The 27,235-nt window shown below is 44.3% G+C and overlaps 2 protein-coding genes and 1 long non-coding RNA gene across 3 annotated transcripts in view; 2 read left to right on the forward strand and 1 right to left on the reverse strand.

Moving 5' to 3' along the window:
• Positions 1-21,413, forward strand: part of LMNB2 (lamin B2) — a 30,275-nt gene extending 8,862 nt beyond the window's left edge. The window contains exons 3-12 of the mRNA XM_074204614.1: positions 4,189-4,345; positions 5,056-5,181; positions 5,947-6,117; positions 6,577-6,702; positions 8,307-8,527; positions 10,617-10,902; positions 12,101-12,208; positions 13,646-13,765; positions 14,477-14,587; positions 16,711-21,413. Of these exons, the coding sequence (XP_074060715.1) occupies positions 4,189-4,345; positions 5,056-5,181; positions 5,947-6,117; positions 6,577-6,702; positions 8,307-8,527; positions 10,617-10,902; positions 12,101-12,208; positions 13,646-13,765; positions 14,477-14,587; positions 16,711-16,752 (1,468 nt within the window). The 3' untranslated portion in view covers positions 16,753-21,413. The remainder of the gene's footprint in view (positions 1-4,188; positions 4,346-5,055; positions 5,182-5,946; positions 6,118-6,576; positions 6,703-8,306; positions 8,528-10,616; positions 10,903-12,100; positions 12,209-13,645; positions 13,766-14,476; positions 14,588-16,710) is intronic.
• On the reverse strand, positions 19,479-24,278 carry LOC141500994 (uncharacterized). Its single transcript, XR_012472108.1, has 2 exons — positions 23,620-24,278; positions 19,479-19,704 (listed from the first exon to the last, which is right to left on the reverse strand). It is a non-coding gene; the product is annotated as an uncharacterized LOC141500994 (long non-coding RNA).
• Positions 24,128-26,248, forward strand: TIMM13 (translocase of inner mitochondrial membrane 13). The gene is made up of 3 exons (XM_074204619.1): positions 24,128-24,609; positions 24,695-24,763; positions 25,900-26,248. The coding sequence occupies exons 1-3, from the start codon at positions 24,481-24,483 to the stop codon at positions 25,996-25,998; spliced, it is 297 nt and encodes a 98-aa protein (XP_074060720.1). The 5' UTR covers positions 24,128-24,480; the 3' UTR covers positions 25,999-26,248.
• The last annotated feature ends 987 nt before the right edge of the window (positions 26,249-27,235 follow it).

A 27,235-nucleotide genomic window follows, 5' to 3' on the forward strand; every position in this document is an offset into this window, starting at 1 on the left:
GGGGGGGCGTCAAAGCGGAAAATTTTTTTGAATAGCTACCATTTAGCACAACGTTTTTCACACAGATAAATGCTTTTTATTAACAAATTCATCCACATGGAAGGTTTACTTTCTTCATCCTGATATTTTTCAGTCCTTCCTTGCTCCCTCCATTAAGGGTCTTTGAATTATGTCTGGACTTGAGTGGAGGCGACCCTTGCCTCTTTAGACTTTGCCCAGAGGTAGATGTTCTGGCTGAACCTCCCACATTGGCCTGTATGCACAACAGGGGGATGAGGACACAGTTGGAAGAACATTCTTCATGTGAAGGCCGGTCACCAATGAGTACTGGGGCATTTGTGGGCCAGTCAACTTCATACAAGTGCCTATTATGGGCTGAAGGACCTTGTACTCCCTAGCAATGAAGGGATTATAGACCTTTTAAAGTTCAAAGTAAAGGGTAGTACTGAACTAGTAGATAATACAGTAGTCAGGCATCTGATAATTCTGTCTTCAACATACTTAGTGAGCTACTTCTCTGTCCAAGGCAATGAGGCAGGGCCAGGGCATACAAAGACAAAAACCCATGGGACTCAGGTTGGGCACCAGTGTAATGCTAGAGTAGTGCAAGGAAATTTGAGGAAGGAGGACACATTTGGCAGTGAGGAGGATCAGGGATTCCTAATCACCCCAGCTTGATGAATGTAGAGAATTAAGGAGGAGGTGAAAATTGAGTTGTCTTGAAGGAAGAAAAGATCTCTGAGATAGATGAAGGAGGAACACATTCCAGGCATGGAACAGTTTGTATCAATACCCAGAGAGGGGCAGGAGGTGGAGTTATTAGTTATTTATTGGGCCAGAAATCTGTCAAAAACTATTATCTACCTGTCAAAAACTATTATCTGCAGGCAAACAGACTCTCCCCTCATCTTCCCTTCCACATCCCTGGGCTTCCTAGAGAATGGAGGAAGTGGAGTCCTGATTGGTCATCCAGGGTAAACAGCCCCAGGGAATCCTCTAAACATCCAGAATCTAACTTACTTTCCTCATTTTACAAATAGGGAAACTGAATTGAGAAACAGGAATAATGAATTGTCTGAGGTTGTGACATCAAATGTTTTGAAGAAAAAAATACTACACAAATATAGTACCTGCATTTAGGTACTAGCCTATCAAAAAATTTATTTATTACTGATGAAATATGGATTTGAACTTAAGTCTAGCTGTGTGACTCTGGTCAAGTCACTTAACCCTGATTGGAGCAAGAAAGAGAGAGAAATAGAAATGTTCAAACTGGTTGTCACCCCTGCCCCCCCAAAGTGACTTTGCCCCATTTGAAGGAATTGATGTTAAAATGCAGTCTGAGTTAACCTAGTTGGTTGAGTAACCAAGTTACCATTCCCATTCGGTAAGACAAAGGGACCTTCTCCCTTAAATTAATATCTTAACTCTTTCTCTGTGGAGATAGATGAGTCTGTTCAGGGCTGGTGGGCAACATTTTGAACAGATCAGATTTCTTTGCCAAAATAATCCTTTGCTCAATTATCCTTAATTTATCTCCATAAGAAAAGCATTTTTGTCCTAGGAATGTTTCCCAAAGTTTTTAGAAAGGGTTTTAGAGGGAAATGTTAGCTAATGTTTTGTTTCAGCATAAAAGGATTTTTAAATCTGTACAGTTAGCTAGAAGAATTGGACCTAGAACCCAGATCTCTTAGTTGCCAGCTTAATCTGTGGATTCTTTGGCTCTCAAGTATCCTCAGAGTATCAGCTGGTTCCCCCACCTCCACCCCCCAGTTATGCCCTGTTGTCCCTGAAATGCTGCTAGGTTGCTTTATCTCAACAGACATTTTTTTTGCTGCCTGTGACAGCTTTTCTTGGGAAGTGGATTCTGTGGGCAGATAATTATGGGAGCAGCTCAACCTGACCTGTGTGATTGTGAGTCTGTCACTCCCCTCTGAGGGAAAAGGGGTCCAAGGAGTCCTGTTTAGTTCAGCCTGTACCAGACCAGAATTGAGCAGTGATGGGTAGAAACTTTAGTCCTTTGGCCCTAGGAGCATAGATTTAGAGTTGGGGGAGCTTGGAGATGTGAGTACAGTCAGTCTCTTTGCATGGAGCCTAAGGTGGTAGATGGGGACTCGTCATTTTAAGTCTGGCCCTCTTTGCTCTCTACCCTTTTTTCTCATTTTGTCTCGAACAAAATTTGGTTTGTACCCTTCAAAACCCTGGGAGGTGTGAGAAACCATGCTCTGGAGGTGGTCTTCAGGCCCTAGTTATCCTTCTGATACCCAGGGGATTGTGACAGACCTCTTGGAGAATGCTTTGCCAGGGCTGCCTCTCCCAATGAGGGGGTTTGCTTATCTCTCAGTACTCAGTCCCAAGGCCAGTGTTTAGTGATAATTCTACAGAAACTGGAAAGCTACCTTGGGGCCTCTTTGCAGCCCAGAGTCCAGTTGGATGTATATCTGGGTTAATATGATGGGGAAAAATGGAACTTGGAATCAGAAGGGCATGGGTAGGTGGGTGCCCAGGCTGAAATGTGTGACCTGGGTGGGACAGGTCACTTTACTGGAGCTTTTTTTCCCTTCTACAACATGGGATGAGCCCTACCTAGAGCATTGACCTTTCCTTCCCATGTGTTCCAACAGTTAGCTCCAGGAATATTGTGAGAAGCTCCTCCCTGTCCTTTCATGTCCTTCCCCTGAAATTCCAGTCCCTTTTTCACCTGGGAATCCGCCCACTGACCCAGCATATCCCAGAGCTGATGGGTTCCCTGAGGATACCTAGGCCAGACCCTGGCTTCAGGCAGGACAGGCTTCCCTTTGATCACTTGGGAAGAAGGCTCTTTAAGGGGGATGATCACACAACCACTAAATTTGCCAAAGCTGGGCAAGTTACTACTAGAGCTCCCTGAGAGCCTATAGGAGTTGCTGACCTGGGTGATCCTGTGTTGAGCCCATTGCCCTCTGCTGGTGGGACCTGGGAGAGGCTGGTTTGGGCCTATACAACAGTAATTGAGTTACTCTTGGCTGTAGTAGGCCTTAAACTCCAACCCCTTCATGTTCTTTAACGCAGTGATACCTGGGTTAGCTGATCTGTGCCTTCTCTCCAGTAGGTGCCAGGCCCCTTCTGTAGGTTAATTAGACTGTGTCTCATCATATATCCCTCTGTGATTGGTCAAGCCACTCCCTGGTTGGGAGGCTTTGCAAACTAGTTATTTAAGAAGTGCTGCCAAAGGGGGTCCTACCATACTAGTAGGTTTTCTTTTTTCCTTTTTTTGGGGGGGGGCAAGGTATGGGTTACTTGCCCAAGGTCACACAGCTGGGTAATCTGAGGTCTGATTTGAACTCAGGTCCTCCTGACTCCAGAGCCTGTGTTCTATCCACAGTGCCACCTAGCTACCCCTATCCAGTAGGTTTTCAGGGAAGAAAACCTGTTGGGTTTATCATTAGATTCATCAGAGCCAGTATCATCATTAGCCTTGGAATTGACCCCCTTTTCCTGTTCAGGTCTTAAAATAGCACTGGGTGAGTGGAGTGAACAGGGACTCAGATCACAGAATTAAATGGGACTTGAGATAATGTAGTTTGAAAGAAACCACTGAAGATAAGAAGAGAAGGGACCTATCCAAGGTTATACAGGTAATAAGGAACAAAGCTTACAGGTGATTTTCCTTCTCACTCTTAGGTTAGAGGTGGTGGTATTTTATCTGTTACCTTAGCTGACCCATGAGAACTTGTCTTTAGACACTTACTATTATGTCCATTTGAAGTGGCTCGAGAAAAGTTTTTCTGGGTACTTAGTGTTATGGCTTAAAGAGAATAAGATGTGTACTTACCATAACCTCCAATTGGATATTTATTAAAATCTCCATTTTTTTCTCAATATTTATTGCTTTTTGTGTGATTTTAAACTCAGACTTTTTTTAAAAAAAAAACTTCATATGTATTGAAACTTTATGTTTTTAGATTGATCAAGCAATCTCCCATTTTACATAGATATGACATATAGAAAAGGGAAGTGATGGACCAGTGGTGGCACAGTTAAATTAGAGACCGGGGAGAGCTGAACTAGAACTGGAGACTCTTGACTCTCAATTCACAGCTTGGTCTTTTGCCTCTTGTGGTTATCAGACTTAGGCCATGATGGAGTCCTTCACTCTCTCTCCTTTACTCACCCCATTTTACTCAAGCATTTCTGCTTGAATTTCAGCTGTAAGAAGAAGGATGGAGATCTGACTGTTGCCCAGGGCCGTGTGAAGGACCTTGAGTCCCTGTTTCACCGGAGTGAGGCTGAGCTTTCCGCTGCTCTGAGTGACAAACGAAATTTGGAGAATGATGTGGCTGAGCTCCGGGCCCAGCTGGCTAAGGTAGAGGCTTCAGCTTCCTTGGGGGCCAGTGTGGGTCAGTGGACCTGGCTGCCTGGCTGCTTGCAGCAGTGTCTGCTTTTTTCATGTTTTTTTGTTGTCATTTAACTTTAACTCATTCCTGGTCATAAGAGACACTGGAGTGAGACCAGTTGGGGGACACCTTTTGGGACTCCAGGCAGCTTCTGAAGTGGGAACTTGGGACTGCATGCCTGTGCAACCTTGAAAATGGTTGGGTGAATGGCCTGGTATGAGATAAGTGTTTATGCAGAGCCAGAGTATGAAGCCAGTGATGGCAGCTATGTGAGAGGCCATGTCTTTAGTCATAATTACATTTAGTTTTCTCAGTCCTAAAACTGACATTCACAGAGCATTCACACTCACAGAATCTAACATCTTAGTTTGATCCTTAACCTATGAAGTAGTTCTTGTCCCCATTTAAAAATGAGGAAATTGAGAGGTGGAAGAATTTGCTCAGGGCACAAAAGTAATAAATTCTGTTCTGTGATTCCAACACATTTTATGAGGCTACTACATTAAGGGTTCTTCCCACCAATACTCAAGGTCTGAGGTGTGTTTGCTCTCTGATGTGGCCTGTGGATTGGTACAGTGAGACCCATGAGCCCCTGGAAGGTGGTTTGGGTGAAGTGGGTCTGGGGGAGTGGGAGGGAAGGTACCTGACTGAGCATGTTGGATTCAACCCCCAATATTAGGCAGAAGATGGTCATGCCGTGGCGAAAAAGCAGTTGGAAAAGGAGACACTGACACGAGTGGACTTGGAGAATCGCTACCAGAGCTTGCAGGAGGAGCTAGACTTTCGGAAGAACATCTTCGAAGAGGTAGTTTAGGCCTTTTATCTTGTGAAGCAAGGATTCAGAGTGGTTTAGGGAATTGACTGCCTAATTGGATTTGTTGGGCCCCCTTTCTTCTACTTTCTCCTTGATCTCTGGAACATGGGCTATAGCAACTTTCAGCATATTGTGAAGGAGTCAAGACTTCTACCCTTGAAAGCCTGTTGCTCCTCCAAGATCCCCTGACATTCCTCTGTCTCCTTTTAGCTGGCTACCTTGACAGCCTCTCTTCTTTACTCTCTCAAGGCTCCCAGTATATTTAGAAATTAGAGAGAAGAAAGTGCACTTATCAGTGTGGGTAGGTTTTGGGCCCAAACAGCCTCACCTAACTGGAGTCGGGACTTGACTTTGGGGTGATGGCTATATTCTTTTTGAATTTTTTCCCATTAGTATTTGGCACCTGGTACTTTGTACACATTAAGCATCTAATCCTTGTAGAACAAATTAAAAAAGAAATCTATAGTTGTGTCCAATGAGGCACAACCAAGGAAATGGCAACTTTGTTTTCTGAAGTGAATAAGGGCACTTCTATTGTCAGTGCCTTAAAGGATTTCTTCCTAGTTAGCCTCTTCTCTCTTTCTTGCTATTCACATCTGTGACAGAACAAGGATTCTTATTGAAAGTTTGGGTCAGTTCATTTCATTATTTTGATACTTCTTAGAAGAGAAAGCAAAGGAGCTTTCAGCTTTCTGCCTTTTAACTGAGAAGTACACAAATGATTTCCAATAATTCCCCTTTTCTGTCTTGGGCTAGGAGGTACGAGAGACTCGTAAAAGTCATGAGCGTCGTTTAGTAGAGGTTGATAGCAGCCGTCAACAGGAATATGAATTCAAGATGGCACAGGCCTTGGAGGACCTTCGTAATCAGCATGATGAGCAAGTGAGGATATACAAGATGGAGCTGGAGCAGACTTATCAGGCCAAGGTATGATCAAGGGAGCCTGCTGCCCCCAACATTGTGCATCTTTAAGCTGGAGGGATTAGTTCCTGTAAAATCAACCCCAGAGGAGTTCCTAGCTCCTCAGCACCTATACTTTTATTGAAGAATAGTCAGGCTAAAATGAGCAACCAAGGGCAACCTGAGGAGGCAAGGGTATGTGTAAAAACTTGTCCATTTTATAGTAGTGGTCCTGGTGGTCCCAACAGCAGCTTCTGACCATTCTCTTTGATTGTGGGAGCATGGTTCTCCCACTTGCCACATCTTTGTATTCCTACTCCTTGTGTTCTCTGAAGAGGACTATTGCCCAAAGGCTCTAGATGGGTATGAGGGTAAAGGCAGGTGGGCAGTCCCATGTAGGGAAAACTCAGGCTTCTGTTAGGAACAGGGGTCTGCTTTCCTTTAAGTGACCTGTCATGGTGTGTTCTCCCTCCTTTCCTCTTCCAGCTGGAGAATGCCAAACTGTGCTCTGACCAAAACGACAAGGCAGCCAGTGCAGCTCGGGAGGAGCTGAAGGAAGCCCGCATGAGAGTGGAATCTCTCAGCTATCAGCTCTCTGGCCTCCAGAAACAGGTGATGCCCTGGGTCTCTTGACCTCCTGCTTTGCATCATACTCTTGGGTTCCTTTCTGGCATTTAGATATGTGCCGCCTGTTCTTGGAGAACTGTCTGACCTCAGGCTGCCAGGCCTCCGCCTTTCTGGAAATCATTCAACATTGGTGCCTTGCTCATTCCTCTGTGGCTCAAAAAAAAAAAACCAATGTTTTTTCTCTAGCTTGACTCATTAAAATAATTGAGGTGCTCATAGTTTTTTACAGTGCTTTGATGAACAGAAATTTTGATTAACAACAAAAAAAATGCACTTAACTGAAAACAAAAGTCACTGCATTTTATTTGTGAAGAAATTTGGGTTTCAGAATGTGAAGGACCTGGGGGGGGGTCAGTCTCCTAACCTGACTTAATTCAAATTACTTTTATGTATGTTAATGTGTTCAGAGCCAGGGAGAGCAGACTAGTTTATATTGGACACACATCTTGCCCACATGAAATCCATAAGTTACATGCTAGATACTCAGTGGCCCATTGTAATGCAGCTCCCTGGTGAGGTAAAGGTTCTCAAGTGTTTTGGTCTCCGGACCCCTTTATACTCTTAAAAATGACAGGACTTATGTAGCCTTGTGTGGGCTGGGCCTGTCACCATTTACTGGATTAGAAATCAAAATAGATATATTTTAAAAGTATTCATTTAAAATAATAAATCCATTACACACAAAAAAGTAATTTTTCCAAAATTAAAATTAACAAGAATTACATTGCTTTATATATTTTTTCAGTTATCATGAATTTGCAACCTAATAGAAGCTGAATTCCTAGAACTTCTTTTGCTTCACACAATGCCTCAAAAACAGTAGCATTCACCTAGTGATATTGGCTATTGTGATTTTTTTTCCTTCTCTGGTTGAAGAATATGAGGAAAACCTAGCTTCACGCAAATATGTAGTTGAAAAAGGGAAGAGGAGATTAATAATCAATAGCATTTTAGATTATAGTAAAAACAATTGACCTCTTTCTTGACTGCACTGAGAAATGCTGCTGTAGACACATGGGACAAAGGACCCAGAAAGAGGAAGGTGTCCTGGTGAATGTCAGGGACAGGGGAGGCTAGCGTGCTTTCCTAGCCCATTGTAGAGGACCTTGAATGCCAGGCAGAAGAGCTTCAGGCTTATTGGATAGTCCAAGGGGAACTGAGCCCTGGTGAGTTCTGCACAGGGAGTAGTCTTTGCTTAAGGATTATTCTGGCAGTGATGAGACTGAGAACCCTGGGGGCCAGACTGTGGAGTGGTAGTGGTGGTGGGGTGGTAGGAGGGCAGGGTAATCATGCAGAGAGGTTATAGAGAGGAAGTTGATCTGGGAGAGTGAAAGTTTGGATATGAGAGGTAAGGGAGAGGAGTACTCAGAACAGCCCTGAGGGCTCCCATCCCTGGGTTTGAGGCTGACTCACTACTGTCAGTGAGCTTGGTGTAAGAAGAGTGGCTGCTTTCTTATCTTCTTGGGCTCACACCTCACCTTTAGGATTAGCTATTTTTTTCCTCCTTTGTTGCCTCCTTTGGGCTCTCAGGTTTCTTGTTCTACATGGAGTCTGAACAGTTGGACTAACCACATTCTGTGAAACCACAGGCCAGCGCAGCAGAAGATAGAATCCGTGAACTGGAGGAGATCTTGGGTGGGGAGCGGGAGAAGTTCCGCAAGATGCTGGATGCCAAGGAGCGGGAAATGACAGAGATGAGGGACCAGATGCAGCAGCAGCTGACTGAATACCAGGAGCTGCTGGATGTCAAGCTTGCGCTGGACATGGAAATCAATGCATATCGGAAGCTTTTGGAAGGGGAGGAGGAGAGGTAAGGGGCAGGGTTGCTCTGGCCTTAAAAGTGGTGGGCTAGGGTGGCTAGGTAGCCCATTGGATAGAGAACACTGGCCCTGGAATCAGGAGTACCTGAGTTCAAATCCGGCCTCAGACACTTAATAATTACCTAGCTGTGTGGCCTTAGGCAAGCCAATTAACCCCATTTTTCTGGCAAAAACCCAAATAAATAAATAAACAAAATACATACATACATACATAAATGTGGTGGGCCAACAGGAGGGGGCGGGGATAAATGCTGTAAAAATTGTGTGAGAGACAGAGCAGATGACTTTTAAGAACGGGACAGTTCTTGGTATTCCCCTCTTTCCTCTTTGTGATGTCATTTTTTTTTGGAGGATGAGTACACACATTGCTCTCCACAGCCTTGGATTTTCATGTGTGGTCTTCTCGACAGAATGGCCCCCGTGACATTGGGTTGCCTGCTTTCCTCTGTTTCTTATCTTTCTCCTGTCTCTTCCTCCCTACCAGGATACCAGCTGTCCCCTGTGGTTGTTCCCCTTAGCGCAGTGCTCTCCCTTTTGCCCATTCTACTACTTTGGACTGGGAAACCAGATAACTTTGTTAAAATTCTATATAAAGTAAGAGTCAGGTCCTTTGGGATGATCCTCTGGAAAAAAAAAAGCTGTACTTCAGTTTCATGGACACATGGTGTCGTTTTTGGTTACTTGGGCAACTTATATTGATTTTTTTGTTTATACATCAATTCCCTCCTCCACCCCAATTCCACCTTGACCTGGTGAACTTCCTTTATCACGTCTAGTCAAGCCCTACTCTACTCCCTAACTTAGGAGGGAGGTGAACTGTTATCTCTTCTGTTCCTGTTTAGTCAGGATTATACCACCTTTAGCTTCATCTGTTTGTTCTCCTGGTTCAGCTCACCTTCTGCACTGGTTTCTATAGGTCTTCTCTGAAGTCGTCCTTTGTTCTTTATTATATGGCAGTTACTTGGAGACCATCTTTGCTTCCTTTGCAGTTGGGTTCTGTAGAACTGATATTTCTAGATGATTGACATTTAGGTGAATTGTTGTTGGAGAACAGCTACTTAACTGATTGCTCTGATCCCTGTTGCCATTGCCTGAGGTCCAGGATAGCTAAGGAAACTTCAGTGGTCATTTCCTGAACTTCTCCTATGAACCCTTCCTGCTGTTCTAGAGGACTCCAGCCCTTACCAGCTGACCCTGTTTGGTGGAGGGGGACTCAGTTTGCCTGGAGTCATAGGATTTCCCACAGCATCCAGTTCAAGCCCTTCCTGAGCAGGCAGCATCCCCTCAGCAGTGTAGTCTTGAGGGTGATTAGCCTGTCAGGGTTAGGGAAGCCATTGCCTTCCAAGGTGGCTCACTGCACTTTGGGATTTATGATTGTTAGTAAATGAGATCATTCTGCTATTCCATTTGTCTTGGGGCTCATCTAGCCACTTTACTTGAATTGTTAGTTTTTATGTTAGCCACGTGACTGGCATCTAAAAACTATAGGTAGAAACCAAGCTTTGACTTAGATATGAATTTTGGACCCTGGGGCCACTTATATTCCTTGGTCAAGTGGAAGATTTCCCTGTGTTGTCTTGGATGGAATCTGCTGGGACTTGTGGATCCTTGCTCAGTTCATCTCTGAGCTGCTTTGCCAATCTTGTCCTGCCTGACTTTCTTCCTGGACACTGAAATTGTGTTAGTGCTGAAACCCTTTCCTTTTTCTGGAACAGTTCAGAAAAGGTTTGACTGATTGATGAAGAGGGAACCTGAAGATTCAAGTTTGTCTGAGACTTCATTAAAGTGGGATCTGGGATAGCCTTTAGTCTGAGCTCTCTTAAGTAGTCAGAGAACCCCCACTGCCCTTTCCCCTTGTGATTTTGCCCCAGCCTGGCAGCTCCATGCTTTCCTTAGGAAACCTCAGAAAAGCTTTCTCAGGGCATTGGTGACCTGTCCTGCCCAGCCTCTAGTACCTGAACAGGGCACCATGGGGCAGTAAAGGGGCCAGCTCCAGCCCTGGAGGTGTTTTCTTTGAAATATCACCCACCAGGAACTTCTGCCAGCCTTCCTGGAGTTGATTTACTTTTTGATTTGCAGGCTGAAACTTTCTCCTAGTCCATCTTCCCGAGTCACAGTGTCCAGAGCCACCTCCAGCAGCAGTAGCACATCTGCTCTCCGTTCTTCTCGAAGCAAAAGGAAGCGAGTGGAGCTAGAGGAACATTCAGGCAGCGGTACCAGTGGCATTGGCACTGGCAGCAGCACCAGCAGCGCCAGCAGTAGCAGCTTCCAGCTGTCCCAGCAAGCCTCTGCCACAGGGAGCATCAGCATAGAGGAGATTGATTTGGAGGGAAAATATGTGCAACTCAAGAACAGCTCTGATAAAGTGAGAATGGGTCAAATGCATGCATGCATGCATGTGCCATGAGACAGGCAAAGGTGGAGGGGGTGGGCAGGGGGTTGAAATCAGAAAGCAGCTTGGTGGGATTGGAGCCAGGTGAGATCTGGTATTTCTTCCTTCTGGTATTTCTCAGTTATAGAACTTAAAGCAAATTACTTAAAATTGTTGAAATTTAGTTTCATCATCTTGATGTCAAAGAAAATAATATTGCTTAGGCACAAGTTTGCCAGAAACATTTTTATTTAATATTAGAGAAATATTCAAATTGACACAGTACCCCATGCCTTTGGACATGTCTCTCTTCCAAGACAATTTAGGGTACTGTTTCTAGTAATCTTGAATAATAAAAATGTCAATTTGTTAAGATAGTTTAGGGTTAGGATAGCTATAAAGTTGTTTCTTCCTTGACTACTCCTTCAAGGATTTGTAATGGGTAGTCTTCCAATGATCAATAGAGAAAATTCTTTTTAATTTATAAGAAAAGGGGCAGCTAGGTGGTGGAGTGGATAGAACACTGGCCCTGGAGTGAGGAGTTCCTGAGTTCAAATTTGACCTCAGACACTTGATAATTACCTAGCTGTGTGGCCTTGGGCAAGCCACTTAACTCCATTTGCCTTGCAAAAACTTAAAAAAAAAGTTGTAAGAAAGGAGCATGGCAGGTTAATCTTCTTCTGGGGATGAGGAAGTTGTGCTCTTAGTTCAAGCTCCAGTGTCCTGTGGGGCAGCTAGGTGGGACAGTGGATGGACCACCTAGTCAAGAGGACCTGAGTTTAAAACCAGCTTCAGATAACTCTGATCCTAGACAAGTCACATAACCCTTAAAAAAAAAAAAAAAACTTCAACCACCCCCCCCAACTTCAGTATCCCTTAAACCATTTCCTTAAGAAAGGACCTTTGGTCTTTAGTTTATTACCCTCTTTTTGAGAAGAGGGGGTGGTTCTGGTGTGAGTCTGGAAAAGGTTTGTGGTCCAGAGAAATGTTATTTAACATTTTTAGCTGAACAAAAAGAGGTTTTGATTATGATTCTATGTGGAAAACAAAGTATTATAGAAAAAGTACTTTTTTAAAACATCATGTAGAGAATAGCATCTAGCATCTAGCATCTCAAATATAGTGCTAACCCTCCAACTTCCAGAGTTTTGTCTTTGTTTAACCTTGCTGGCACCTTGTGTATATTCTCTAGGATCAGTCCCTGGGTAATTGGAGGCTGAAGAGACAGATTGGTGAAGGTGAAGAAATTGCCTATAAATTTACTCCTAAGTATGTTCTTCGGGCTGGACAAACTGTCACGGTAAGTCATTGGATTAGATTGGGGGGTTAGGGGTCTTGTTCTCCCCAAATCATAGGTGCTAAGAGGATTGCTATTCTTGCCATAGGTAGGAAAGATCCTGACCACCTTTAGGGCAGGGATCAAACAGTTAGTGGCCTTGCCTAGCACAGTCTTCTGGTGCCTAGCATGATCATATTCAGGGGTGGCTTGATGACTGAAAGAGGAGCTGTGCTGATATTACTCCTGAGGAATCCCCTTTAGTAAGTAAGTAATTAAGAAAGGTCTGCAACCCCAGTCTAAAGTACTCTTAAGTCTTGGTGACTTGGCTTTAGGAAGAACAGAGAACTCATAAACTTGCACATAGATGAATGTTGTGAATTATCTTAGCATGTAATTGGAAAAATTAAAATGGCATGAAAAGAAAAGATGAAATGATGGAAAGAGAATAAAGTTGGAAGGACATGGGATCTTTTTTTACCCAATGAACTGGGGAAACCTGGGCATTATTGCCCTGCCTGTGTGTTAGAAGAGAAGGGAGCATCGTTAACCTTCTGAGCTGCAGTAGGAGGGTATCTGCTCTCTTCCCTGAGCATCTCTATTTGTTGCTGCTTCTCTTTGATTACATGGGGAGGACTGGAAACGTTGGGAAGGCTTTGTGGGCCGGTTGACTGACATGATATTTCCCATGTGTAAGATATGAAAGCTAAAATGTGATCACCAGCAATCATCTGGTAACTGTTTTGCAAGACAGGATTGTACCTTTTGCCTTCAGACAGCATTACATGGCTGGGGGACTGAAGCAGACCCAGTTGTTTGAGAGGGAAGGTGGATTCCTACCTTTGAAGTTTTCAGGGATTTAGTATCACATAGAATTCCTGTCACATCACCTTTTTTTAAATTTTATTTATTTAAGGCAGTGGAGTTAAGTGACTTGCCCAAGGTCACACAGGTAATTATTAAGTGTCTGAGGCCACATTTGAACTCAGGTCTACCTGATTCCAGGGCCTATGCTCTATCCACTGCACCACCTAGCTGTCCCACATCAATTTTCTTCAGTCAGAAGTCAGATAGAAGGACTAGGGCACACATTTGTAAATTGGAGGAAAGCTGGGAATGGGATGGACTGGGTGGGGGCATTCTAATCTTTAGGTAAATCTTCTGGAATTGGGAGGTAGGCAGGAGTTGAAGAGGGTGAAACAGAAGAATAGTTTCAAGGCTACAGTGACAAGGAAAGACTAAATACTTAAACCACATCACTTAAGCTTTTTCCTCTGAAGGAATGGGCCAGTCTCCTAGCTGGCTGGTGTCTCTGATAAGACAACTGAAAACATCTTTATTGGAAGTGAGAAGACAGATAGGCTTGTTGAGGTTTTGTTGAAGATGTCAGAAATTTCAGGTTGTGTAGGTGCTCTGGATGTGAGTAACAAGATGAAAGAAGCCATTACTGTTTTTTCATAGATCTGGGCAGCTGATGCTGGTGTGACTCATAGCCCACCATCTGTTCTCGTGTGGAAGAACCAGAGCAGCTGGGGCACTGGTGGAAATTTTCGGACATACCTGGTCAATGCTGATGGAGAGGTATTTTATTTAAATTTGGTTAAGGCTAACTGGGATTATAGTCTGCAACATCTTCAGTCTTTGAATGGGGTCATACCTCCTTGCCTTCACAGATGGCATTTATGCTTGTCTTCTCTTCCATGTGTTCTTTGGGCCACCAACTGGTTGGCAGGGTTTCTTAAACAAGGTTTCGGAAAACCCAGCATGATTAGGGTTCTCTCTGATAGAAATAGTCTCATAGCAACAGCCAGCCCTCAGTTCCATATAATATAGCCTTCCCATTGTCCCAGGAAAAAGTCTGGGAATTGGAGACTTGGGGCGCAGTGGGCTATTGAAAGATTCAGGCAAGTGTATGAGACATAGGATTTAGCCAATAAATAAAAAATAAATTTGGACCCCAAAAACCTTGCTGTCTTATGTTAGCTTAATTACCTAGAGTGCTTTTAACTCTTTGTTTTCTGGAAATTGGAAATCTCCTTTGATTTTCCACTAGTAGTTACCTCATTTGATTATCACAACAACCTTGTGTGCTCAACATGATGGGAAAGTGAAAAGGGCATTTCTTGATGGGAGGATCTAGCTAGGTTAATAAGAATAGTGTACTTTCAACAGATCTTCCTGGTGTTCTCATCTGAGAAGGGGATTCTGAAAGCAGTGTTTGAAGTGATAACCTGGGTCATTTTTATCACTGATGGATGATCTGCTTAGGATGGCTTTGTTTGCTTTGCCTAGGAAGTGGCAGTGAGAACTGTGACTCAGTCATTAGTTGTGCAAGAGAATGGGGAGGAGGAGGAGGAGGAAGAAGAAGCAGACTTTGGTGAAGAAGACCTTTTCCACCAACAGGTAAATAATTTTGTATTTTGTGAGATTTTGTCTATAGATAGACTTGGGTATATTCATAGGAATTTCACTGGACTTGGACTCATCTGGTCCAGCCTATTTTATTAGAAAGGAGGAATGGAAGCTCCTTGTGTTTTCTACTGATTTATGCCAACCTGGTTGTTACAGAATTTTTCTGTTTTAAAACATCAGCAAACGAGATGCTTGGTGAGATCAGAGCCAGTTGATCCTTTGAAATTGTCTTCTAAAGTCATGATTGGTCCAAGTAAGGCTGAGTTTAAGGAAGGCAACTGAGGGACTCTTGGTGACAATACCATTTCTAGGCAGATTCAGTGTCTGGTGGGAGTCAGATGTTGATTTTATGAGTACAAGGTGGTTCCTTCCTCACACCTTCCTTATAATAAATCAATGATTATGTAGTCCTACCCCTTAAATCATAAAAGCAGGTGTAGACAGTTTAAACTTTGTGCCGCAGCACATTTCCCTGAGGTTTTGTTGTTTCCCATAACACCCTTGTTGTTGTTCAGTTGTTTCCAACTGGGACCTTATTTTGGTTTTTTTGGGGGGACAGTTTGCTATTTCTTCTGAAGCTTATTTGACAGATGAGGGAACTGAGGCAAACAGGGTCAAGTGACTTACCTAGAGTCACCCAGCTAGTAAGTGTCTGAGACTAGATTGGAGCTCAGGTCTTTTTTTTTTTTCCAGATCTGGCATTCTATGTCGCCAAAACATATCTTACTAATTGAAAAATTTTGAAGTCTGAAAAATCAGGAGCAGACAGATTAACTTCTAGACAGTTTTCTTAGAATGTCCAGGACCCCAATGTAGAGAGTGCTTGTCATTCTCTGTTGACCTAGAGCAGACCAATAGAAATGGGGTCTATTAATCCATAATAAGGATCCCTCTGAGTTTCATATTGACTTAGTTTAAAATATAATGCTGTCTGACTAATGTGGAGATAGTTTTACATGATTATATGTGTATAACCTATATCAGACCACTTGCTGTATTGGGGAAGGGGGAGATAAGGGAGGTAAGGAGAAAAATGTGGAACTCAAAATCTTACAAAAAATGACTGTTGAAAATTAATCTCTATGTTTAATTGGAAAAAAGTAAAAATTTATTAAAATATATTTTTTTGTATTTTCATTTAGTTAAATATTTCTCAATTACATTTAACTATTTTAGGGCCTCCCAACTCCATGGGGGGGGTTACTGTCATTGACATTTCTCATTTTGAGGGTACCCTCAGAAATGGAAGACTTGTAGCTATCCATGGCCCTTAATTAGATGTGGATAATAATGAATAAAATAAATGCCTCTAGGTGGCTCAGTAGATCCAGGGTTATGCCTGGAGTCAGGAAGACTTGACTTATCTTACTGGGTTCAGATTTAGCCTCAGTCACCTTTACTAGCTATGTGACCCTGGGCAAGTCACTTCACCCAGTTTGCCTCAGTTTCTTCATCTGTAAAATGAGCTGCAGAAGAAATGGCAAACCATTCTGCTATCTTTGCCATGAAAACCTCAAGGGGCCACAAGGAGTCAGACATGACTGAATAATGTTTGAAAGTTTTTTTACTCTCTTATCAGAACTGTTCCAAGTAGTCAACAATTTAAGTCCCCAGGTTTTCAGAGTTAGGAAGGGTCCCCAGAAACCAACTTTCCTGAAGCATGAACACCCCCCCCATCCCTTCATAGACACCAACGTCTTTGTTGTGCAGGGTGCTCCTGGCTCCCTAGGGACTGCCAGTCCTGTGTATTTCTGGAATTCAGTGTTCAATATTGGATCATTTTAAGATTGAGTTCAAATCTGACCCACTGTGATGTTTATCCATCAATTCTAGGTTTTGTTTTCTTGGGTCAAACCAAATAACTGCAGCCATTTTCCCATGAGTCATTTAGGTCTTTGAAGAACAGGAATCAGTTTATCCATAATCTGCCTCATGCACAAAGGAGCTTAAGGTGTCTTGAATTGGACAAGCCCCAGGTGTTTTCCTTTCTCTCTATGTGTGGGTTGAGTAAGAGGGTGACTAGGCCGGCTTTCAGGGAAGCTGGATTCAGGGATGAACTGCCAGTGAATATTTCCTCTGTTTGATATATAACTCTCCCTGCTTTATTCTTGCAGGGAGACCCCCGGACGACTTCCAGAGGTTGTTCAGTAATGTGAGTGCTCACAACTCACTTTCCTTACCCAGCTCCTGCCTTTCCTCAGAGCCGCTGAAAACTATTTTTGTATCATTGGATTTCTTTATTTCCTTGTTACATTTCTAGAGATTTTTTAACCAAACTGCCAGAATTTTTGAATGGACTTCTCTTCCTCCCTGGGTTTATGCTCCCTCCCCTGAACTTTGGGGTCCTTTCAACACTACCATCCAAGTACTGCATTTCCCCCATTTTAGCATTGAGTGAATTAGACATTTGCAGACTGGTAAATCTTACCAAAATGAATTTAGGTTGGTTTTTTTTTTTTTGGAGGTGGAATGGGGGAGAAGGGGATGGAGCGTATGGATGACTAAACTTAAGTAACTGCCCCAGAAGTTGTTCTTGTCTGATGGTGGCTGGATTTCCTGGGGAAGAGTAATGAAATGAGAAATTTCCTCTACCCATGCACAGAGATACCCTAGGACCCTCTAGAAATGGCCACTAGTTGTGAAGAGGGCCCAAGATGATATTTTTTAGTGTTTTCTATCAAATCTAAAGTTGAGATTGCCATGTTGCCTTGGTGGCTGGGGGCCTACAAACATAGGTTTTTGCAACATGACCCTTTGTGTATAAAATTAGAATAGAATAATGAAGCAATTTTTTTTTCTTTTTTCATTTCCTTGAGGGGAATTGGGATGGATCACCTGAAGGGAATTTGATGTGTGATCTGCCCGGCATAAAATGTTTATAATCACTTCTGCCAAGCGCAGTTTAGTCTCAGGCTTCTTCTATCGTGTTTCAATGAGTATCAGGAACTGACATTTGCATCTATCTGGGTCCCACAAGTGTTGTGGCTCCCTGGCAACAAACTCAGCTTTGTTTGTTGTTGTTGTTGTTTTTTTTTTTAACTACTCTTCAGGGCGTTTTGGCTTCTTTCTACAGGCTGGCCTGACCCTGGCCTTGTTTGAATTTTGCTCTTGAGCTACTCAAATGAACCAGGTTGGTATGACCTGAAGTTCTTGATGGGATGATCATGGCTCCTGATTGCCTGTTCCTGCCAGGCCTTGTGGGGCTGGGTAACGGGCTTTTTACCTTAGTAGCTTAGCCTGCAGTTTGGTAGGGCTGAAAGTGAAGATTCCAAAAAACCTGATTGTCAACCATTCACCAAGGTAGGATTCCACAACCTCAAATAACTTTCGTGTCAAGGAGCAAGTCATTGTGGGCAGATGAGATTAGATTTGCAAACACTCTTTGCTATAAGATGGAAAGGTAGCTATAAATGTAGTGTCGGGGGCAAAATGCACCAAAAGCCATTCAGCTGATTGGACTAGCTAGCACTTAGATTAAGAGAAGAAAAATAGTGATGGTGCAGATGAGTCTTAACAAATGTCTTCCTCTGAAGGAGCTGTTTAACATGGAATTGGAACTTCTCCCTTTCTGTGTAATGCAGCCCTAATGCATTCCTGGTAGCATTATCAGGGAGTTGGTATTTTTAGAGTAAATAGGTGGCTACTTTGGATAAAGACTTTTCCCCCTTGAATTTGACTGACTTTTCTCCTCTGTTATTCCCAGTCTATGTATGGGGGTAACTCAATATGTAGTGAAATCATACCTATCTTTGTCAAATATATATGCACCTATCTATATCTATCTATATATCCACATATCTTCTTGCTGAAATTATGTTTCTCAGACAAAATGTGCAAAGGCAAATTAACCTTTCTTAGACTGATATTTCAAACCATGCAGTCCACCCTCCAGCTTCCAAGGCCCAAGTCTCTCCTGCTAACTTGCTGTGTTTACATGCCCTCCTACCTGTATACATAGAAGTTATTTTTTTTAATGGATATTTATTTTTTTATGTTGGTCAGTATGCAAATGGCTTCATCTGGCCTAGGGAGCTCTGATACTTAGTGGCTGAGTCAACACAGGGGTGGTGCTCGGCCCCCTGGCCAGTCCCCTGGGGTGATTTTGCTCTCTCTGTTTACTGGGTGTTTCCAAGCCCCTACCCCTACCCCCCACCCTCACTGAACAGTGACAGCTCCCTCAGTTTTTTCTTTTTTCTTTTTAAACTGAATTCCCTTGTACAAGTAGCTTGAATTAGATTTCAAATTATCTGAGCCATTGGCTGTTTTCTGCCTCAATGAGTGAAACATGTTCTTTCCCCCAACTCCTAGAGAGCTAGCTGGGGAGATTGATCAATTCTCCATGAAACTAGAACTTATGCAAAATCCTGTGTTTCACTCTGAAGTGTAGAAATAGTCATTGTTTTCCCTCTACTACTGTGTGCACCACATGTGACTTGCTTTCTTTTAGGGAATTGTGTGTCAGGAACTGAAGTGTCTGGCAGTCTAACTTTGATGATGCTTTCCTCTTGGAGCCTGTGGGCATGTCCTACCTTTCTGAAGAAACATTCCCAAGAGCAGGGTCCAAGAAGGTTTTATATATATACAATTTTATGTCTTAACTACCGGAAAAACAATATTTCTCAAAGACTATAGACTGTCTTCTCTGCAGGGCCAAGGTAGCCTCTTGGCTTGGTTTTCATGTTTTTAAAAAGATCACTGCCATCCAAACACTTTTAAGAGGCAATTCCTGATTTTAAAGTAGAGACACATAAACTACTGTATTCCTTCCACTAGCTGTTCAAAACTAAATGACCAGAGACATTTGTATTTATCTTTCTAAATCATGTGGGATTTGCTGGGAAACATACCCACCCTGTCAAGTCATAACATGGAGTAGACAATATTAAATTTAATCAAGAAAAGGAGCTTTTAATGTAAGGGAGGTGCTGTGAGGACCTAGACTTGATCCTTTTTGCCATCATTCTCAAAAGGCTCATGATGCAATTTGAGCTGAGGGTGCTAGTCCTCTCCATTGATCTCTTGAGTGATGCAGAGTGTCTTTGGAATTGTCCAGCTCTGTTGGCGATAGGCTGCAGGCACTACCACTAGAGGATGATTTCCTTTTATACCTTGAAGAGGTGGAAATGTCAACAATGGTTATATTTCTATTAAACCCAGGGAAGCAGCCATTGGCCATTTGCCTAATGACAAAATGAGATGGTAGAATGTGACAGTATACATACTATTAGCCATGTGTGGAAATCTTTAGGGGAAGGATTCCAGAAATAGCTGGGCTGCTCAGCAAACCCTTTTCTCCTTGTAATCTCAACCCTTCTCCAAAAGCAAGCAAATGGAGAGAAAATGCCTCCAAGGAATTAGCTCTTTGTTTTTCTGGAGGGAGCACAATTGATGGGTCTTACACAAGGTAGGCAGCTAACCACCCACATGCAGCATATTATATGAGATGCCAGAGCATCTCTGGTCATTGTCACAATGTGAATGATATTAACTGTGAAGGGGTATTCCCTCTGTATTCTTAGCCTTTACAAGGAATTCTAAGAAGGTTCAATCATCCCAACCAAACAGGAAAGGAGGGCATTTATTTCCATTTGGATAAAATTATAAAGGTGTCAAAAGTGGGAGCTGAGTAACTGGAGACAGTTTCTTGGTGACTTTTGTTGCATGTATTGGGAAAAAGTGATTAATAGACAGTTTCATATTCAATTTCTTTTCTTTGCTGTCCAGGAAAGCTCCTTTGGACCATGTTGTCCTTGGAGAGTAAGGGTAGATCCAGGAGCAAAATCTCGAGCCTTTTCCTAGTATCCCTGTTCTCTTTTTTATAGCTGGTTTTAGGCTTCATATGGGGAGACTCATAGCTGAGAGTTTGACTGGTTGGTGGCTGCATGTTAGCCCTTGGTGGAAAATGGAAATAGAGTATTTGGAAACTTGGAACAGCATGACCCTTTTTAATGCTGAACAAGGCCTGGGAAACAGAATTTTTACTTGCCCTTAATTATGCTTAGCTTTATACCACTTTAAAAATCATTCAGAGGTGATTTTTTTCCTTGTTTTATATAAGCCCACATTTACATACAATTATTCTTTGTAAAACGTAATGCCTTTTTTCTTGAAATGCTAAGGTCTAGATGAAAAAATGACATTAGGTGAAAGTAGCAGTGATGACCCTAGATAAGCCTGTATTGAAGCCTGGCTTGATCCTTTAAGTAATATAAATCCTAGGATTGGGAAAGGGTTGGGTGGGATTGGGGGAGGGGGGGTACTTTTGTGAAAGGTATTATTAGTGCAACTCAAAAGATCATGAAAAGTTGACTCTTCACTGATTGGGCAGGACCAATATTCCTCCCCAGATTATCATACTGAAGTTGTTAGCAATAATCTGTTAAAGAAAAGCATGGCCCAAAAGCCTGCAAATGACTGAGATCACTTTCCACATCAAACTATTTTCATAAAGATAATGACTTTTGACTTGAATGTTAGTTTTAACCATACAAGTTTTAGATAGCTTTGTTCTATTTATATAGCAGCCCTTGATCATTCTGGATGTATTCTTTATGAACACTGCTGTATAAAAAAAAAAGGTTAAATGATTTACTGAGTTGAGTAGATATCATGGCAAAACCCACAAACTTCAGCAGAGATGATGGATTCATGCAAAGCATTTGAGAACCATGTGATAATCTAGACTTTATCATTTCAAATATGTTTTTTTTTAAAGAATATACATGCATGCCAAATGTCTTTTTCAATGATTTGTAATATACGTTTTATGACTGGAAACTTTTTTGTACAAGACACTCCAATAAATGTTTTGATTTAACTATTGGGTGTGATTTTATGTGGGGTTTTAAAATACTGTTGCATTTTTTGGATAACTGCTTTAGGCGATTCATAGTGGAGGAGAAAGTACCAAATTTTGTAGTAGACCTATCTGTCCAGGTCTGTCCTCCATCTACCCAGCTTTGTCACCATTTTGTTAGTGAGATTGAACAAATCATAGGTTTTATCTGTCAAATGTGATTTATAACTGAAGTTTTCTCATCCTTTCCAATTGTCATTTTGATTTGTAGTAGGAACAAATGAACAAAAAGCCCATCAGCTTAACCCTGGCACTAGTAAGCATTTTGCTCTGTGCTGAGGGTGCAAATCTAAAAGGCAAAGTCCCTATAGTCAAATTGGATGATCCTTTGAATCACTAAGTTGGGTGATTATTTTGCAAAACACCTTAAATGCATTCTAAGTTGGATTTCAGATAAAGAGCAAGTGAACCCATAGGGCTACCAAGGTCCTTGGGTAGAGGAGGTGCAGTGCTGCTTTTGACCTGTATGGTTGCTGCTTCAGTTTTCACACTCATTTATCTTAGTAGCTCAACTACTGGATAGTGGCTGGGTCTGGAAGCAGAAAACCTGAGTTCACATCCAATCACAAAATAAACCTAAGGCACTTTAACCTTTGCTTCAGTTTCCTCAACTATGAATGGACATTATTCATGGGGGTGGCTAGGTGGCACAGTGGATAGGGCACTGGTCCTGGAGTCAGGAGTGCCTGAGTTCAAATCCAGCCTCAGACACTTAATAATTACCTAGCTTGTGTGGCCTTGGGCAAGCCACTTAACCCCATTTGCCTTGCAAAAACTAAAAAAAAAAAAAAAAAAAAAGTTCCTTTCTACAGGACTCTTGTGAGGATCAAATACTTAAATGGTTATGCTCTAGCATTTGAGGCTGAATTTTTGCAATGTATAGCAAGGTCTTGTTCTTTGATCAGTCTTTTAGGAGCACTGATTAACCAGGGTGGTTCATCTTGGGAGTGAGTGAGAGGGCTGGGGGTGGGTAAGTGACTTTTCCTAAGGTCATGCCATATGAAGCTTGTGAGGCTGGATATAAACTCAGGTCCTCCTGACTGACCAATGTACCATCTAGCTGCCCACCTTGAACAGTTTCTTATTCATGATCTGAGGGGTTTTTAATTAACTATCTAGGGACTAAATATTTCCCCCATCTTGTACTTGGGAGGTTTATTTTTTCAAACCAAGTTGAATACTTAAATTTTATTCCAGTGGATCTGCAGTGTCAGCGATGATCTTCAAATAGTGAAGATCACAACCCATCTAATGTTAGATATGTCTTCCTGCCTGTATCACAGTCATTCCATAAATTTTCAATCAAGGGGGGGGGGCCTGTCTGGAAGTTTTGAAACTTGAAAGTTTTAAAGTTTTAAACTATGAAACAACATTTATCCTTATTGGATCTTGCTTGTGTTCAATCAACTTGGCAAAACTTTTTTTATTAACACGTTCAGCACTGTCCTACAGAACATAAAAAAGCCAGTGGATTGCGAGTTGTAGTTTCAGGAATCTTATAGACCTTAATTACATCAGCAGAAGAAATATGATGAAATTTTGTTGAGCTGAAGTGGAAGATAAAGACCAAGTAATAGTAAAGTTCAGTTTCAGATTAAACTAGTCAGATGCTAGAGATAAAAGTGAAATTTTCCAACTAAATTTGTTTGACATACTCATTTTAATAAGTTGAATAGAGATAATCAAGCTCAGCTAGACATGCTCTTATTACTAGTTCAACTAAGTTCATTTGTTGTCTCAGCCAAATTCTTGAAGCCCACTCTAATATGAGGTTCTTCTGTGATACTTATGTGTTAGTTTAGCCCTCATAATTTTATGCAAATTTGATATGCATGCCATTTACAACAGTATTGTACATAATACAATCTAGAGTCTATAATGGATGGTTTGCAAGGTGCTTCACAGATATCCATTAGCATTTTCAGAGGACTCAATGAAAAGTGCTACTGATGAATTCCCAATGCTGATTAAGGCGTGTTTCTTTTCACTGTATTTGTCTTGCTTTTTTCCCTTTCGCATGTATAACGACTAGAATATTGCTTTCTTTCTCAACGAGTGGGGGAACTGGAGAAAGTTTCAAATTCAATTTTTCTCAAGTGTTAAAAACATAATTAAAAAGAACACTGTGTACCCACGATGGTCCTGAGAGGTGGGTGCCAATACCCACCTGAGGCTGGATTTGAATTCAGTGTCCGGGATGCCCGGGCTCTGGGGTTGCGCCCTCCTTGCTCAAAGCCTGCAGCACGTGTTAAGCAAGTCGCCATGGCCCTTATCCTGGGCACTGTAAACCCAGAGTTTCCCTGCCGCGTTGCCCTCATCTACCACCTTGGCAGAGGCGGCTTCCAGGGTCTCGGGCTCCCCACCCGCACTTGTAGGTCTAGAGAGGGAGGCGGCGGCGCCAGGAGCGGCAGAGGCGGGGCGGGAACGGAGGACGCAGAGCGCCTGCGCACGAGGGGTGGCGAGGTCACGCCCCGCGCAGAGGTCCCGGCACTTGCGCAGAGACGCGGCTAAGCGGCCTGCGCGCTCCCGGAGCGGCCGCGGCTGTGCACTGCGCCTGCGTGCGGCACCGCGCCGCTGCCGGGCTTTTGTGTTTCGACGTCGGAGAGAAGGGGGATATCCCGGTTCGCTTTGCGCGAGGGCCAAGAATGGGGGGGGGGGAGTGGGAAGGGCCTCCTAGCGAAGCTTCTGGCACAAGAGGGGCGGGGCGGACTGCCGGCCGCGGGAGGCCTCAGTGACGTCACAACCCCCTTGAAAGAACCGGCTCGAGGCGGTTTACGCGCAAGCGCAAAGAAGAGCGGCGCCTAACGGCCCTCCGGCCCTCCGGCCCTCCCTACGGGCCCGGCTCGGGTAGTGCGCGCGCGCGGCGCCTGGCCTTGTGGGCGCTGTAGTTCCCGCCTCGCCTCGCCGACTCCTCCCCGTCGCAGCCGCCGCTGGGACTCCGTTTCCCGTGGTTCACCGGGCCCCGCTTCCGGGGTCGGCGGGGGTCGCGCACGCGGCGGCGGCGCCCGGGTGACTTTGCTGGGGAGCCATGGAGGGCGGCTTCGGCTCCGAGTTCGGGGGTGCGTCGGGGGCGGGCGGCGGGAAGCTGGACCCGGGGCTCATCATGGAGCAAGTGAAGGTGCAGATCGCCGTGGCCAACGCTCAGGAGCTGCTGCAGGTGAGGCCGGCGGCCCGGGGCGGGGGCGGGGGGCGGGCCACGCGGGGGCCCGGGCGCGCGTCACCGTGTCCGCCTGTCCCCCCAGAGGATGACCAACAAGTGTTTCCGGAAGTGCATCGGGAAGCCGGGCAGCTCCCTGGACAACTCGGAGCAGGTGAGGGCGCGCCGCGGGGGGCGGGGGGCGGGGCGGGCGCTGGGCACCCCCACTGACCCGGGCGGGAGCGGGGGCCCGGGCACGGACAGGGCACGGCCGGAAGGCCAGAAGCCCGAGCTTGTTGGAAGGAGGAAGACCCCGGGGATCCGAAGGGTAGAACAAGAAACAAGCTCCGAGGCTGGAGGCGCAGACTAGGCCCTGAGAGCCTGGCCTGGCCTGGCCTCGGGCCCTGGAGCTCCCTCCGAAGTCGTGGGCATCAGGGGATGCCCGGGCACGGCCCCCGCGCATGAGGCAGCCCGGCTCGGAGAGGGGCATCCTCCGCCCCTTAGGGTTCACGTCTTGCCATTGCTTGTGGATTTTGTTGTTCGGTTGTTTCAGTTCTCTGGGACCCTGTTTGGGCCAGTGTCCTTCTCTAATTCATTTTATCCATGAGGAAACTGAGACAAACGGTGAAATGACTTGTCTAGGGTCACACAGCTGGGACTCGTCTAAGGCCAGATTTGAACTTGGAGAGCAGAGTATTCCTGACTCTATCCGCTGCACCGCCCAGTTGCCCTTTAAACTCTAGAATCATTACTCTTTTCATTGTAGCAATTCAAAGGGGTTCCATAATGGGGACCTTAGCCATTTAACGATTTTGTTGTACCCTTCTGGTGACCAGAGGGGAAGACCCCCACCCAAGGCTGTACAGGACACAATCTAGAGACAGGAACACCAGCCTAAGCCCTTTTGTGGCGATAGGAGAAAGCCATCCTCTTTTCTTTCTAGGGTATTGGCCATGGTTGACAGCCTCTTGGATAGCCATCTGAAGGTGAAGAATGGTTTGTTTTTTAGGCTTGTTGAGTTCTTCATGACCTCATTTGGAATTGTCTTGGCGAAGATACTGGGATGGTTTGTCATTTCTGTCTCTAGCTCCTTTTATAAATGAGGAAACTGAGGCAAACAGGGTGAAGTGACTTGCTCAGCTACTAAGTGTCTGAGGCTGGATTTGAACCTCGGGTCTTTCAGACCCCAGGCCTGCAGCTCTATGTAGTAGGTGGCCTATGTGCATCCCCCAGCTGCCCCCTGCAGGATCTAGGAGCGGTTAAAGCAGGGCACTGAGCCTCCCTCTACCTGTGTGTGTGTTTCCTCTTCAGAAGTGCATCGCGATGTGCATGGATCGGTACATGGACGCCTGGAATACTGTGTCCCGAGCCTACAACTCTAGATTGCAGCGGGAGCGAGCCAACATGTGAAGCATGTGGTGTTCTATCAGCCATCCAGGAACTCTAGCTGTGCTCTCCACACTGGCTGTCCCCCTTCCCTAGAGCGGGCAGCCCTGGACACAACCAGGGACCTCCTCCTTCTACACTCTCATTCCTGACAAGGTGCTTTGAGATTGAAGGGAATAAGGCAGGGGCACAGTGTTGATTCTGAAATTCAGCTTGATCCTTTGGTGATTCCCCACACCCTTCTTAGCACATTAATAAAAGCCCTGTTTGTGGAGCCTGGATTTCTGCCCTACTCTAAGGGTCCAGTTCTCCCCTTCTCTGCCATGATCACAACCTTGTAGGCAAAGGATTGGTTACTTGAGGACCTCCTGCTGGCCACCTCCCAGAGGTCCCAGACATTGCTGGCACCAGTCACACCAGTTTGGAACTGTTTCCTGCATAGCTCATGAGCCTCAGGGGCAAGGGACCATGACATCACACCCTGTCATTTATCCAGAAAACAGTAAATTGCTATCTGTGACACCAGAGCAACTTTTTCTCTCCATCTTCTCAGCTACAACAAATGTATGGATTTTTCTTTCAAAGGTTTGTGCCTCTGAGCGGGGATGTGCCCTGTTGGTTGAGAGTGGGCTTTGTGGGATGTGTGACCTTGGGCAAGTCATTCATCTCTCTAAGAAAGGTCCTATCTACTTGGATTTGAGCATAGTAGTGTTGAGTTAGACTGTCTCTCTCTGCTCTGCTTCCCCCCTTCCACTTCCCTTTGGGATAATGGGACTGACATGAAGACAACTTTTCAAGGCCTCTAGGTGGAGCTGCCTTGAGGATAAGGAATAAAATAATAATAAGAAGAAGACCTATTGTGGGCCTGGCATTGTGCCAAGTACTTTACAGATCTCTCATTCAATTCTCATGATGACCCTGACAGGGAGGTATTTCCATTTTATGGATGAGGAAACAGGCACACTGTTTAAGTGAGTTGCCCAGGGTCTCAAGATATCTGTGACTGAATTCAAATTCAGGGCACTGGACCTATCTATTGGACCCCCCCCCCCCCATCACCAAGGATGCAGTTTAAGGGTTGGGTGAGATTCCTCCTGGTTGTTTTGACTTCCCTTAGGTCCGGGAGTCCATGTGGCTGTTACCACAGGTATGGGTGGGGAGCCTTGTTTTGGATGCTGAGGTGCCAGCATCAGTCACCTTGAGGTCTTGACACAGTTAAACCCCTCATCCTGTGAGGGTCTGCTCTGGATATGGGGGGGAG

Source organism: Macrotis lagotis, chromosome X (assembly GCF_037893015.1).
Source record: "Macrotis lagotis isolate mMagLag1 chromosome X, bilby.v1.9.chrom.fasta, whole genome shotgun sequence".
In the NCBI taxonomy this organism is placed as follows: Eukaryota; Metazoa; Chordata; class Mammalia; order Peramelemorphia; family Peramelidae; genus Macrotis; species Macrotis lagotis.